General features: G+C 43.1%; 1 protein-coding gene across 1 annotated transcript in view; it reads right to left on the reverse strand.

Moving 5' to 3' along the window:
- Positions 1–12500, reverse strand: part of VPS4A (vacuolar protein sorting 4 homolog A) — an 801876-nt gene that overhangs the window by 484402 nt on the left and 304974 nt on the right. Inside the window, exon 4 of the mRNA XM_044081635.1 lies at positions 1889–2045. Within this exon, the coding sequence (XP_043937570.1) occupies positions 1889–2045 (157 nt within the window). The remainder of the gene's footprint in view (positions 1–1888; positions 2046–12500) is intronic.

The raw sequence follows: 12500 nt of genomic DNA on the forward strand, positions 1-12500 counted from the left end.
AGGCCTCTTATCAGGAGGGGGGATGGGAACCCCTGATCAAAGTAATTAGGTCTTCGGCCATTTTGAGCATCTGTTTTTTAGGCATGGAAGTCTGAGGAGGAGAATGCTGTACTTGTTTCTTTGTCTTTAGAGCTGCTTTAGTCTTTGAAGCTGAAGATGACTTAATATATAGTTGTGTAGGTCTGAAGACATCCTCAGAAGCTGATGCCTGCTCAGCAGCTCCGGACCCATCTGAGGGAATGATTTCAGAGTGTCCAATACCTTGAGTATCCAGAGGCCCAGTCGGCTCCACATGGGAGTCGGAAGCGGAATGTGGCTCTGAGGTAGTGGGTGCCAGGGGCTGCGAAAGCACCTCACTGAGAACCGGTGAACTGGCGACTGGCCTAGCAGAGGCCTCGTCGTCGATTCTGGACCTCGGATGCCTATCCTTTTTCCTTGTCCTTAAGTTTTTTGTAAACTCCGGTTGTTGGCTGGTCCGACGGCATTATATAATTAAATCTTCGGCCAAAGTAATGAAATGCAAAATCGAACCGACGCTTAATAGTGCGTTGGTTAAATCTAGCACAAAACCGACAGCTAGCAACTTTGTGATCAGGGCCTAGGCAAGGAATACAGCAAGAGTGAAAATCCTTATGAGGTATTTGCTTCCTGCAAGAAATACAATTAACTTTTTCTGACATCAGTCTGGAGGAAAAAAAAAGTTTCCCCAATGGGGTACTTGGCTTTAATGAAGACTTCGGTTCTGAAATTCGTATTTGAAAATCTCAGGAGTCAGCCGACCGGCACTTGCGAACTGCTTTTGCTTCGGGCACAGCGTGGCAAGAAAGACTGCAGAAAATGGCATCAGCTGCATCTTTTATACCCCTGGCGCACTGATGTCAGGGAAGAGGCGACAGCAACCGACGCCGGACCTAGACTTTGGAATTCTGGCCAATTGAGGGTAGCCTGCCAGCAGGATAACCCAAGAGTAATGACTGCAACAGTGAAACACTATGAACATCAGGTTTATACCACTCCTTCAGCAAACTAGTTTCAAACTTTTACTTCAAAACATCAGTCAAGTCAGTCTGTCTCTCAGGCAGTCTTGGACTTGAACACTTGTAACTCTGATAACAGTTAAATGCACTCTTTCAACGACCATCTTCTCCAACAACCTTCTTCTCAGAACCTTCCTCAGTAAATTGCATACATCTTGCAACTGCTGGTAGTTATTTTAAGCCATAACTCTGGTTTTAATGAAGCATATTTTTCCTACAGTGCTTGTACTTAGCAGTGCTATTTATTTATGTAAGCTTACGGCTTATAAATGATTTCGAAATTCACATTGTTCTGAAAACACTATGCAGAATTTTACTCCCCAAGTCTACTCTGAATACAGGCCATGCCATAATGCAAGTATGCTGAGAATACCAGCTGATTAATACAGTAATACAAAACAGTATATGAAAAGAACTTGTTTACTGTAACCCCATGTTAAGGTCAGTGTTCTGATGTACTGTGACTGACGACAGGGAGAACCCCATGTTAGGGTCGGTGTACTGTGACTGACAGGTGTACCCCCATGTTAAGGTCAGCGTACTAGTGTACTGCGACTGTCTGGTGGACCCCCCATGTTAAGGTTGGTGTACCATGACTGACTGGTAAGACCCCCATTTTAAATGTTATGTTCTAGTGAAACAGAGATGCTTATGACAGTAGGTGCCCAATGGTCAATCTTGGCAGTTAATTTTTCTGGTTAGGGAGACAATCCTACAGTATCTATCAAATAAATCACTGCTAGAGTCAAAATATTGAATAGAAACACCTGTAATTACGAACACCTTCACAATTTCCAAATTCATTTGGTTAAATGCCATCTAACAGTTCTACTGTAGTTACAGGCACTTACTTCTCACTTTCACCCAGCCATTTCGACATAAGATCAGAAGATGAGACAGAGAAGAATGTGGAGTTGTTGGCCTCTGTAGCCACTGCTTTGGCCAAGTAAGATTTACCAGTACCAGGAGGTCCAAACAACAGGATGCCTCGCCATGGAGTCCGTTTTCCTGATTTAAAAAAAAAAGGGGGGGGGGTCAATTTGTAGTAGAAAAAAATATTTGCAATGTCACAGACAATAAGCAAGCTAAATCCTTCACTCAACACCATCTACTTTTGAAATGTCTGTCTTCTTGATAATTCCTTCAGAAAAAAGCCTACTTCACTATAAAGGTTACTCATGCCTGGAAGGGTCTACTTTAGTAAACTGACATTTCACCTGCCCGATTCTCATATCGCCAAGACGAAAGGACCAACAAACCCAGAAAACCGACATCCGGAACACCGACTTTCCACTTGAGGTAAGTAACCACTTGGTTATCCTGTTGAACTTTGCCCCTTACCCCCACTGTAGTGCGATCTCAAAGCTGGTATATTTAGTTGGGGGGGGATGAAGCCCCCCACATGGGTGGGTTTAGTCTTGTCTGTTTATTTTTTTTTCGGAATGGCCAAGCAGTTACTTACCTCAAGTGGTAAGTCGGTATTCTGGATGTCAGTCCTTTCGTCTCGGAAATGTGAAAGTTGGGTAAGTGGAATGTCAGTGTAGTGAAGTAGATCCGTCTGGACGCATGTGAGATAGAGATCATTTTGCCCTTTTTATGACCTAAAGGAACTTTCAGACAAAATTCTCTGTCATTTTCTGATGCTGACACTTAACCAGGGGTGACGCACAAGCCTGTAAAACCACTTACCAATTGCTTTCAGATGACACAATGGGGACTCGTTCTTTCCTCTAACAGCCTACACAGCTTCATAAAACGTAGCATAACAGAGTGGGAGGCGATCTGGTTATCCATGAAAACAAGGGTAAAAAAAACCTAATCATACAGTGCTTAATTAGAATGTTCCACTCAACATTAGATCATGCCTCTCTAACAGCTGAGAATAGAGAACTTGTTTAGAAGTGTGGCTATTTCAATTTACATCTGCAGTAGAATTTAAAAGAGGAAAATTAGTGAAAGCAGCAATTTATTCATATCGTTTACTACTCTGCAGAGTAGCCTGAAGTCAGACTGTTGTGAACAAAAATATAGGCTCATAGGAGGTACTAGATTAAAGGCCCTAGGGGCTTTAAGCCATTCATGCACTAGATTTCCCAACTATCAATGCTCATGGCCTAGAATGGCTTTGTTATATGCTTGCCCCTTAGGTGGTCTCCAAACTGCCCCTGTTCATATTGGTCAAGGGTGACAAGTCAGGGGTGAATTTGTGAATTCCCATCCATTAGTCCAAACAATGTTTAAATAGGCTTAGAGAAGAGCTCTGTTTGACCTGAATGGAGAGCCTGTTCCACGGAAGGGGCAGTCTCTAAGACACATACCTGTCTCTCCAAATTCTTTTGCTTATGTCACAGATGAGGTTTAGAGTCTCAGATCAGGTAATTCTAGTGTTTGTTTTGTAGCAGAGCCATCAGGGCTGGATTGGAGAATGCCTTGTAGATTAGACACAGATCGCCCCTTCGTAGTTTGCAGAAGATCAAGTACACGGAGGGGGCTTTCAGGTGGTCCACACAGGACATCTTTACCCCTTGTATTAGTTTAGTGAGTAATCTCTGTGGCCACTACCGGTTGCAAATGTCTGGTCAGGTACATGCCTAAGGATGCACTGTACTCTATCACTGGTCAGATGAGAGTTGAATACAGTGGGGCTATGATCCCCTTAGATCTGGATGCATTGCCCTTACTTATAAGTTGCACCATGTAAAAGGTTTTTCTCACTACCACGGACAGATGGTGATCAAAGTTCAGGTTACTGTCAACCTGAGTACCCAAGTCCCTTACCACTGGGTCTACACTTAGGGAAGTGTTATCAATGTTGTAATTTGCAGGGGTGTTTGTCTTTCCAAAGGGCATAATTTTACCTCTTTTTTTTAAACTGAGGTTTAGGCCATGGTTCTGGCACCAGTTATTTTTGTCTGTGTAAGACCCTACTGGAGGATAGCTACATCTTTGGGAGATTCAGTGATGGAACCCAGCTTAGTCATCAGCAAGTTTGGTCAGCCAAAGGCCTTCTACATTTTGCCTTGACATCAGAAAAGTATATTCCAAACATGAGAGGTTCCAGTATACAGCCCTATGGAACATCACTAACAGACCTGTTGGTGAAGGTGGATTCCTCCATCTTAACTTCATGTGCCCTATCTACAAGCCATTTGGCTAGTTATCGGGTGACACAGATATTTATGCCTATATTTGTAAATTTATCTAAAATACAACCAAAGTTGTGTGTCAAATGCCTTTCCTAGGTCACTGTAGGTATTATGCACTGTTTTGACCTTGTCCATGGCTCTAGTAACCTTCTCAAAAAGTCCACAAAGTTTAGAAGGCATAACCTTCCCTTAAAACTGAACTGGGATGGGTCTAGTGTGAGGATTTCCTATGTCTGTTTACCAGGTCCACAATAATGATGTTTTCCATGGCCCTGCATATAAGACTAGTTAAGCTTATGGGTCTCTGTAGTTCCCTGGGTCTGCTGATGGTCTGCCTTTGTGTAGAGGCATGACCACTGCAGTCCTCCATTCCCTAGGAATGACACTTGTCTGGAGAATGTGGTTGAATAGAAATTCTAGTGGGCCTAATAGCACAAACTATGTTAAAAAAAAGTCTGTAAATAAATCTGCTATGCACATTTCTATAAGAAACCTACTCTAATAATAGATGGTTGAGTGCATTCACTGCTGCAGTCATTACTGGAATACCCTGCCTGCAGGTAGCCTGACAGCCAGCCTTGTTTCCAGACTGGTACCTTTCCTCTAGAGGCCTCGGCAAACTTCCCCACCATCTTTGTATCCTCCTTGCCCTGGCTGGACAAGCAGCCTGCCCCAGGTGGCACACAGCTAGTGGGCTAAAAAAGAGGATATAGTGTCCCTGACAAGGAGGCCCACCCATGAGGACTCCATCTCCCTTCTCTGAAGTTTAGGCAAGTTCATTGAAGGAAGGAGCCTTGTAAGGGAAGACAAGGAAAGTGAAAGTCACGGTAGTACAAGTATCCACCTCCAGCCTCAGGATGCCCAACAGGGGCAAGACAGGAGATGGCGAGAGGGAACACAAACTATAACAGTGCACCGTACCCAAACATCTACAATTATGGTAAAGTCAAACACATCTATGTTCACCATATTAGTCATTGTTGCACTCCCACCAACAGAATGTCTCCCACAGTAGTGGGCTTGTGCGTGGCCAGCTCTGACTGGTGTCACTTGGAATGTACACTTTGCAGGACAGCAGAGGCAAACCCTGCCCTCACCCTCAATGCAACACAAAGATTATAATGTTTGCAAAAGACACAGACCAAGAACAAAGCAGCTGCTTCCAAAGCTGATTAGCTTCTGCCTTCTCTGAGAAATGCTGTGGTAGCTGCTGTGGCTCTAGCTGAATAACTTTTATATGTCCTGCCACTGACTTTCCACAGGCTGAACAATGACAGACACAGTGGGCAAGAGCTTTCTTTAAGTATGATCCTGGGAGGAGGAAGGGTTTCCGTGGTCCAGGAGACCCTGTAGTATAGTTCTGGCAAAACAGGCTCTAGCACGGGATGCCATGTCCAGCTTGCAGTGTTTGGTGAAGGTGTGCACTGAGGTCCAAGTGTCTGCCTCTAAAATAGAAGGGGAATCAATGCCTTCGAACAAGGCAGATGAGGAGGCAGCTGCTCTGGTGAAATGTGGTTTGATACTCGTAACTGTAGTCGTCTGATAAAACACGAAGTAAGGTAGAACTGGCGAATGGGCATCCGATGATCACTGCGGCAGAAAAATTCTGAGGAGGGTACATGTAGATGTCACCTTTATACCTAACCTTATGGCCCTTGTAAGACATCACACGTACGCTCGGGTAAACTGGCCGGATGCTGGCGCTGCAGGCAGCTACTCCCTACTGTTATGAATACTGCAACATCAGAATAGAAGGACATCTACATTTAGCAATTTCACTGGCAGCAGAGAATACAAAAATGGGGAAATAGGCCTGTTTTGAAAAGGTTTAAAAGATCATTCAGGACCAGTGAGACCAGACCTGCATTCAAGTCATGATCTCTGGACACGCACCAAAGGATGAATTTCTTCCACTTTAACATGTACGACTTCTTTGTGATTGTTTTTTTATCCTCTCTCATATTTAGCAAGACCTCTGAAAACATGCCTAGAAGGAACAAGGATCATACAAGCTATCAGTCTGGGGTAGTCAGTTTGAGATGCGTTAGCGACCCCTTTTTGGGTGTAAAAGGTCCATATGCTGCAACAATATTCCTGTCTCTTTCCATGCTAAACTTTGCAGGAGGGGCAAATAATGCCAAATTGAGAAATTTGCAGTAGTCAGCATGGCTTTTGGTCTCTCCTCCTTGATATTATGCAATATCCTGGAGGGATCAGGGGTACAGGAAAGAAAGCATACAGAAACAAACCTGCCCAGGTCATGGAAAGGCATCTACTCTCTCGGCTGCAGGAGCTACTGTCCTGTATCAAAATGTTCTCAGTTGCCCGTTTTCCAGGGAAGCAAAAATGTCTACTTCTGCCTCACCCCACTTGTCTGCCAATTTAGCAAGACTTCCTTGCTCACTATACACATGTGAGTCTACCTGAGGTCTGTCTGCCAAACCATTCTCTTGTGATGTAGGCAATTAAGGCCCTCCTTGGCAATCTTATGTCTGCACTGTCAACATGCATAAGATGTGTGGTATTGCCTGTATGGATTTGGAGGAACCCCTGCACCCAAATCTGTCTAAATGCTTTTAATTCTGTGGTAAAAGCCATCACTTCTTTCACATTTAAGTGTTTTTTTATCTTGTGGTTTTATCTCCTGCCTCACCACGTTTCCACAAGGGCCCTCAAGCTACATTCAAGGAGTTCATATTGAGTATTAGAGTTCCCTGGACTAGTCCGGAGGATATCCCTAAATAAAGTTCACACCTGCATTTTCCTACAAGGTAAAGCTGGAATTGGGGCTTCCAGTGGCTGGAAATACCAACATCTGTTTTGGTGGCACCACTTCAACTTCTTCATATGCAGTCTTGTAAGTGGGACCACAAGTAATCATGATGCTATTTACTCTGGAACCAGAGAAATTTCCTTCCAATAACATTCTTCTCTAAACTCATCTGAAAAAAGACGGCCTTGTCCTCTGAGAGAAAAGCCCTCTGGTGTTCTGGGTCCAACACTGCTGGCAGAAACACTACTATTTTTGCTGGGATCTGTTTGACTTTGGGATGTTGAGCAATGGAGACAGCAAGTCTTTATAAACATGCTAGTGTGACATGTATTTGCCTTCATAGAATCTACATGTACTGAGCAATTATCCAGGTACGGCTAGATGAAGATACCGTTTGTCCTGCAATAAAATACCAGAGACAGGTGCACACCAAAGACCCTAGGTGCAGAAGAGAAGCCAAGTGAAAATGATCCCCCCTGCTTCAAATCTTAGAAATCAACAGAGTCTTGTCAATGGGAAGATGTAAAGTAGGCCAGTCCTCTTCTTCCAGTTTTTGCCGAACCATAGTTCACATCTAAACTATATACGATGGAGACAGGCATTTTACAGTTCTCCTGTATATTCACTAATTTAAGTTTGCTGCTGGTTTTCTTCCTATTCATCTCAAATCCCCCCAATTCTCCTAGTCAGTTCTTGGGCTTTTTTTTTCAGTTCAAGCATTTTCTTTTAGAACAATGCCAAAGGCTCTAAATCAGAAAAATCTCTCCATGGGCTTTCTTACTGCCACAAAATTGAGAAGCATAGTCCTCTTTGCCTTGTTGGCTTACTCTCTTGGTCTAAGCTTTACTTTTTAAGATAGCAACGTCAGCATCCAAAATCACCTTTGATCCTCCAATAAAAAAAATATTGTGAAGATAGCCAAATATAGCAACTTGAAAGTCACGTCTGCTTCTCAACATAACTGTTTTCCACAAACACTCAAGTGTCAGCTTACTAATATTTCTCCTTCTGCCACAGTTTAGTCAGGAAGATCTATTTCTGTTAATATGACAGCATCATTAATACAGGTCTCAGCTGCTTTTCATGTGCCTTCTCAATAAACCTCTGTTGTGGAACACCAACCTAATTATGTGCCTTCTCAATTAACCTCTGCTGTGGAACACCAACCTAATTATGTGCCTTCTCAATTAACCTCTGCTGTGGAACACCAACCTAATTATGTGCCTTCTCAATTAACCTCTGCTGTGGAACACCAACCTAATTATGTGCCTTCTCAATTAACCTCTGCTGTGGAACGCCAACCTAATTATGTGCCTTCTCAATTAACCTCTGCTGTGGAACACCAACCTAATTGCATATTTTCACATTTCTAAAATTAATTCAGTCTGCGCCTTCCAATTTCTTTGGTATAGTACAATATCTCAGGTCTTTCCTGGATGTTCCGTCTTCTAATATTATGTTTTGAAACAGATATCCTTACGAAGACTTATGTTCAGCTCGCTGAATGGCTACTTAAAGCTTCTTTTTTTCCAGACTTTTTTCATGTGACTTTATACATTTACCACTGTCTCACTATAAACATGAGTGCATCCAACTTTCCACTAAAAACAGTAAACTACTGGAAGCCATCTCAATGTCCTAAAAGCTGCAAAGTCAAATGCTTTTGATGATGACTTGCCACAGTTCCTTACAGCCAGTGTTTTTTTTTTCTTTTTTGGTGGATTTCCCTAACTTTTTCCAAATGTATTTTTGGCTGGCATCAAGGCAATGCAACTAGTAGCCAGTAACCAAAGTTTCCCAAATTAATGTTTACTAGCTTAATTTATATACATTTATATTCCTCTAGTAATCCCCAATATTATACGTCCCTTAGGTGCAAACTGAACCAGTCTCTTTGCTCCCGCCCCAATCGGTTTTGCAGGACCAGTATCCTTTATACTTTCCTTCCTCTGTCGCTCTACTGCCGCTTGATTCTCATTGGCTGTTGCCTTACACACAGGCATCATCTCCAGTCACCACCTCTTTCCTCCCCAGGCATTCAAAACAATTTCTTTCAAATCCTTATATAATATTTAAGGAGCGTCAACACATGGCATATTTTAAAAGGAGTCCAGAAAGCCTCTTGCGTTTCTTGAAAGCCCGCCTTGGAAAAGCATCATATTCTTCCACTTTTACCTGACGGTAATCAAGTTGTGAGGGACGTAATTTGAGTAGCCTTGTAGTAAACACTGAAAATGAGAGCCCCCCCCAAGCTCCTCTGCTCTTGTGAAACACCATTTTCTCCCTTTAACTCTAGTCCATTTGAAGCCGCGGTTAGCATTGTACCCTCAGAGCAAGAGGTTCTCCCGTTCGATTCTCGGCTGGAGCGGCTTCTGTGTGGAGTCTGCATGTCCTCCCCATGGTCGAGTGACGTTAAAGAGATGCAGGTAGGTGCGAGCGTGAATGGGCATGCCTTCGTTCAAGGTTGAGCATCGGGCTGGCAACTCTGCACCATAAAAATCCACTGCCAATCATGAGCGGACCGGAGTTCCGCTGTGGCGACCCCTAAACGGGAAAGCCGAAAGTCTTTTATGAATCCTCGTTTCTTTCCTCTCTTTTTAATAATCATCTAAACTTTTCTTCAGGTGGTACAAAAAAAGCTTGACCCACATAAAATTGGTCTATATCACATAGTCTATGTGTCAAAACTTCGACTAAGTTAATATCGAACCCAAAAGTTAGAAAACTGAAAACTCCCAACACTCAGAACAGTGATTTTTTTCCCCCAAGGGAAAAAAAAATGCTGTTCCGGTACAAAACGCGGAAACACATGAACACTATATACTATTTCTAATGTGGGGGGCTGTACTTCCCACACCCCCCCTACTTAAATATACCAACTCTGAGATTGCACCACAGTGGAGGAAATAGCAAAGCTGCGGAAACAGCCCATCAAATTCTTTCCCTGGGAAAGAATTCAATGTTCTTCGGCTTCGTTATTTTTAGACTTCGAACTTCCCAGTTCGAAGTTTATGCGTTTGGACATTTGAGAAGCTATAAAATTTTAATTGCTAGATTTTGCTGTCTAAACCCATTGTCAACTTTCTCCAAGCCCACAACTTATGATCTTAGGTTTTTTTTCAAAGGCTTTTTATCTGCCTGTATTACACTTTCTAAACTAAATACATAGGTTTTTTTTTTTTTTTTGTGTGCCAGCACAAACATGGGTTAATTTGGATCAAAGCCACATGCGGCATTATAGTTCACCACTACTGCTTTTGTTTAGTTTTCATTTATTTTGTACCCCAAAACAAGCTGGGATGTCTTCAGTGAGTGAGCTATGTGACTTTGGATTAAGTAAATACAATAAAGGTTTTTTCATGCTGGCCATAGCAGTCATATCCCAATTTGCAGGATTTTCACTGCTTTTCTTTTCGGCTTTTCCCAGTTAGGGGTCGCCACAGCGGAATTCCGGTCCGCTAATGATTGGCAGTAGATTTTTATGGTGCCGAGTTGCCAGTCCAAAGCCCAACCTTCAGTGAAGGCACGCCCATTCACACGTCTTTCGGAGGCCACTCGACCTCAGGGAAAATATGCAGACTCCACATGCAAGGTGAAGCAGAGACATACATCTTTGCCTGATTATCTCCACCTAAACCAGACATGCTGGAGATTCCTATCTGTGCCACCTTCTTACAGGCAACTCCCTATCTGTGCCACCTTCTTGCAGGCAACTCCCTATCTGTGCTACCTTCTTACAGGCAACTCCCTATCTGTGCCACCTTCATGCAGGCAACTCCCTATCTGTGCCACCTTCTTACAGGCAACTCCCTATCTGTGCCAGCTTCTTCCTCCTTGTACAGTTTTTCATGGAAGTCCTTAAATATTTCTAAAATTTTAAAAGCATTTCTGGTTATATTCTTTTGCATCCTTTAGTTTTAATACTAACCTTTTTACTCTGTTTTAACTTCTGTGCCAGGAGTTTCTGTAATTTAGGTGTGGACTAAATGTCCACCATACCAGCTGTTCTAAATTCACTAGTGGTATCCAAATGTTCACTTTCCTGCTTGTACCAAGAACAAATCCTCCTCACTGCATAACCAGTCTCTGTCCTGTGGTGGTTTTAACTTTTGCATAACTTCTTTGCATCTTTAGCTACTATATTTTCCACATTTCATTTGATTCCCAACTCAGTCTCTCTAAATCCCCTTTTCAGTTCTTCCCATACTGTTAACTATTCTTCTGTGTTGCTCTCAGCTTGTTGCAATAAATGCTACAAACATTTGCTATGCTTTTTAAAAGCTACATTTTTCATAAATACATAGGGATACACTACTGCCTCTCCCCATACCTACACTACAGCTCTGACAGATGCAAAATTTGTTACTGTAACTAAATACACTTCAAATTATAGACCCATCAGTCTAACTAGTGTGATCTGCAAGGTCATGGAATGGATCATGGACATCATTACAGGGACACTGGAAACCTCCAAACACTCAACCTCGCACAGTTTGGCTTTGTCAATGGGAGGTCATGTGTGTTAAATCTGGTTGACTTCTTTGAGACAGTTACCAAAGCCATGGATGAGGGGAAGACTGTGCACACAGTCTACCTTGACCTGACCAAGGCTTTTGACGCTATTCCCCACTCGAGTATAGTAGACAAACTCTCTCAACTAGGTATCAATCCATATGTTATCAGATGGGTAGCAAACTGATTCACTGATAGAATCCACCTGATCAAAATAGGGGAAGCCATCTCAAGCGGTAGACCTGTAACGAGCGGCGTACCCCAGGGATCAGTCTTAGGGCCTCTGTTATTTGGGATATACTTCTCTGAGATGCAGGCGAAAACCAGTGGGCTATGGCTGACCAAGTTTGCAGATGACTGCAAGCTGGACATGGTCATCAATTCCCCAAGTGATGTGGAAGTCCTCCAAGAGGGTCTCATCCAAACAAATGACTGGTGCCAGAAACATGGCCTCAAGCTGAAGGCCAAAAAATGCATCAACCCCTTTGGGGAGAATGACATCCCTACATATTATCACAGTAATAATGTCCTAAGCACAAAATTAGTCGTGAGGGATTTGGGAATCCAGGTTGATAGCAGCCTAACTTTAGACCACTATGTTGCTTCCGTTGTACGGAAAGCTTTCTATATGGTGCACCTCATTAAGTAAGGGCATCTCATCCAGGGGACAAGGAGGTCATAACATCCCTATATTCTTCCCTTATAAGGCCAGTTACTGAGTACAACACCCCCTTTGGCATATAACTCGCAAAACTTATGCGGCAGCTGGACAGACCACACAGGTTCCTCATCAGACCACACAGGTTCCTCATCAGAAGAATCCAGGGCCTCAAACATCTACCCTACACAGATAAGCTAAAAGCCCTGGCCCTCTACTCAGTTTCATACAGACTCCTCAGAGGTTACCTCTGCCTGGCATACAAAGCAATCTCAGACTCCGCCTTGATGGGACTGCTGCATATCCACAAATAAAGACCTCAACCTGGTCTGTGACATCAATTGGACTTGTTGGCGGGACAGATTTGTGTCCCA

The sequence above is a fragment of the Protopterus annectens genome, chromosome 8.part1, assembly GCF_019279795.1.
Source record: "Protopterus annectens isolate FY-2018-M chromosome 8.part1, PAN1.0, whole genome shotgun sequence".
Taxonomy (NCBI): Eukaryota; Metazoa; Chordata; order Ceratodontiformes; family Protopteridae; genus Protopterus; species Protopterus annectens.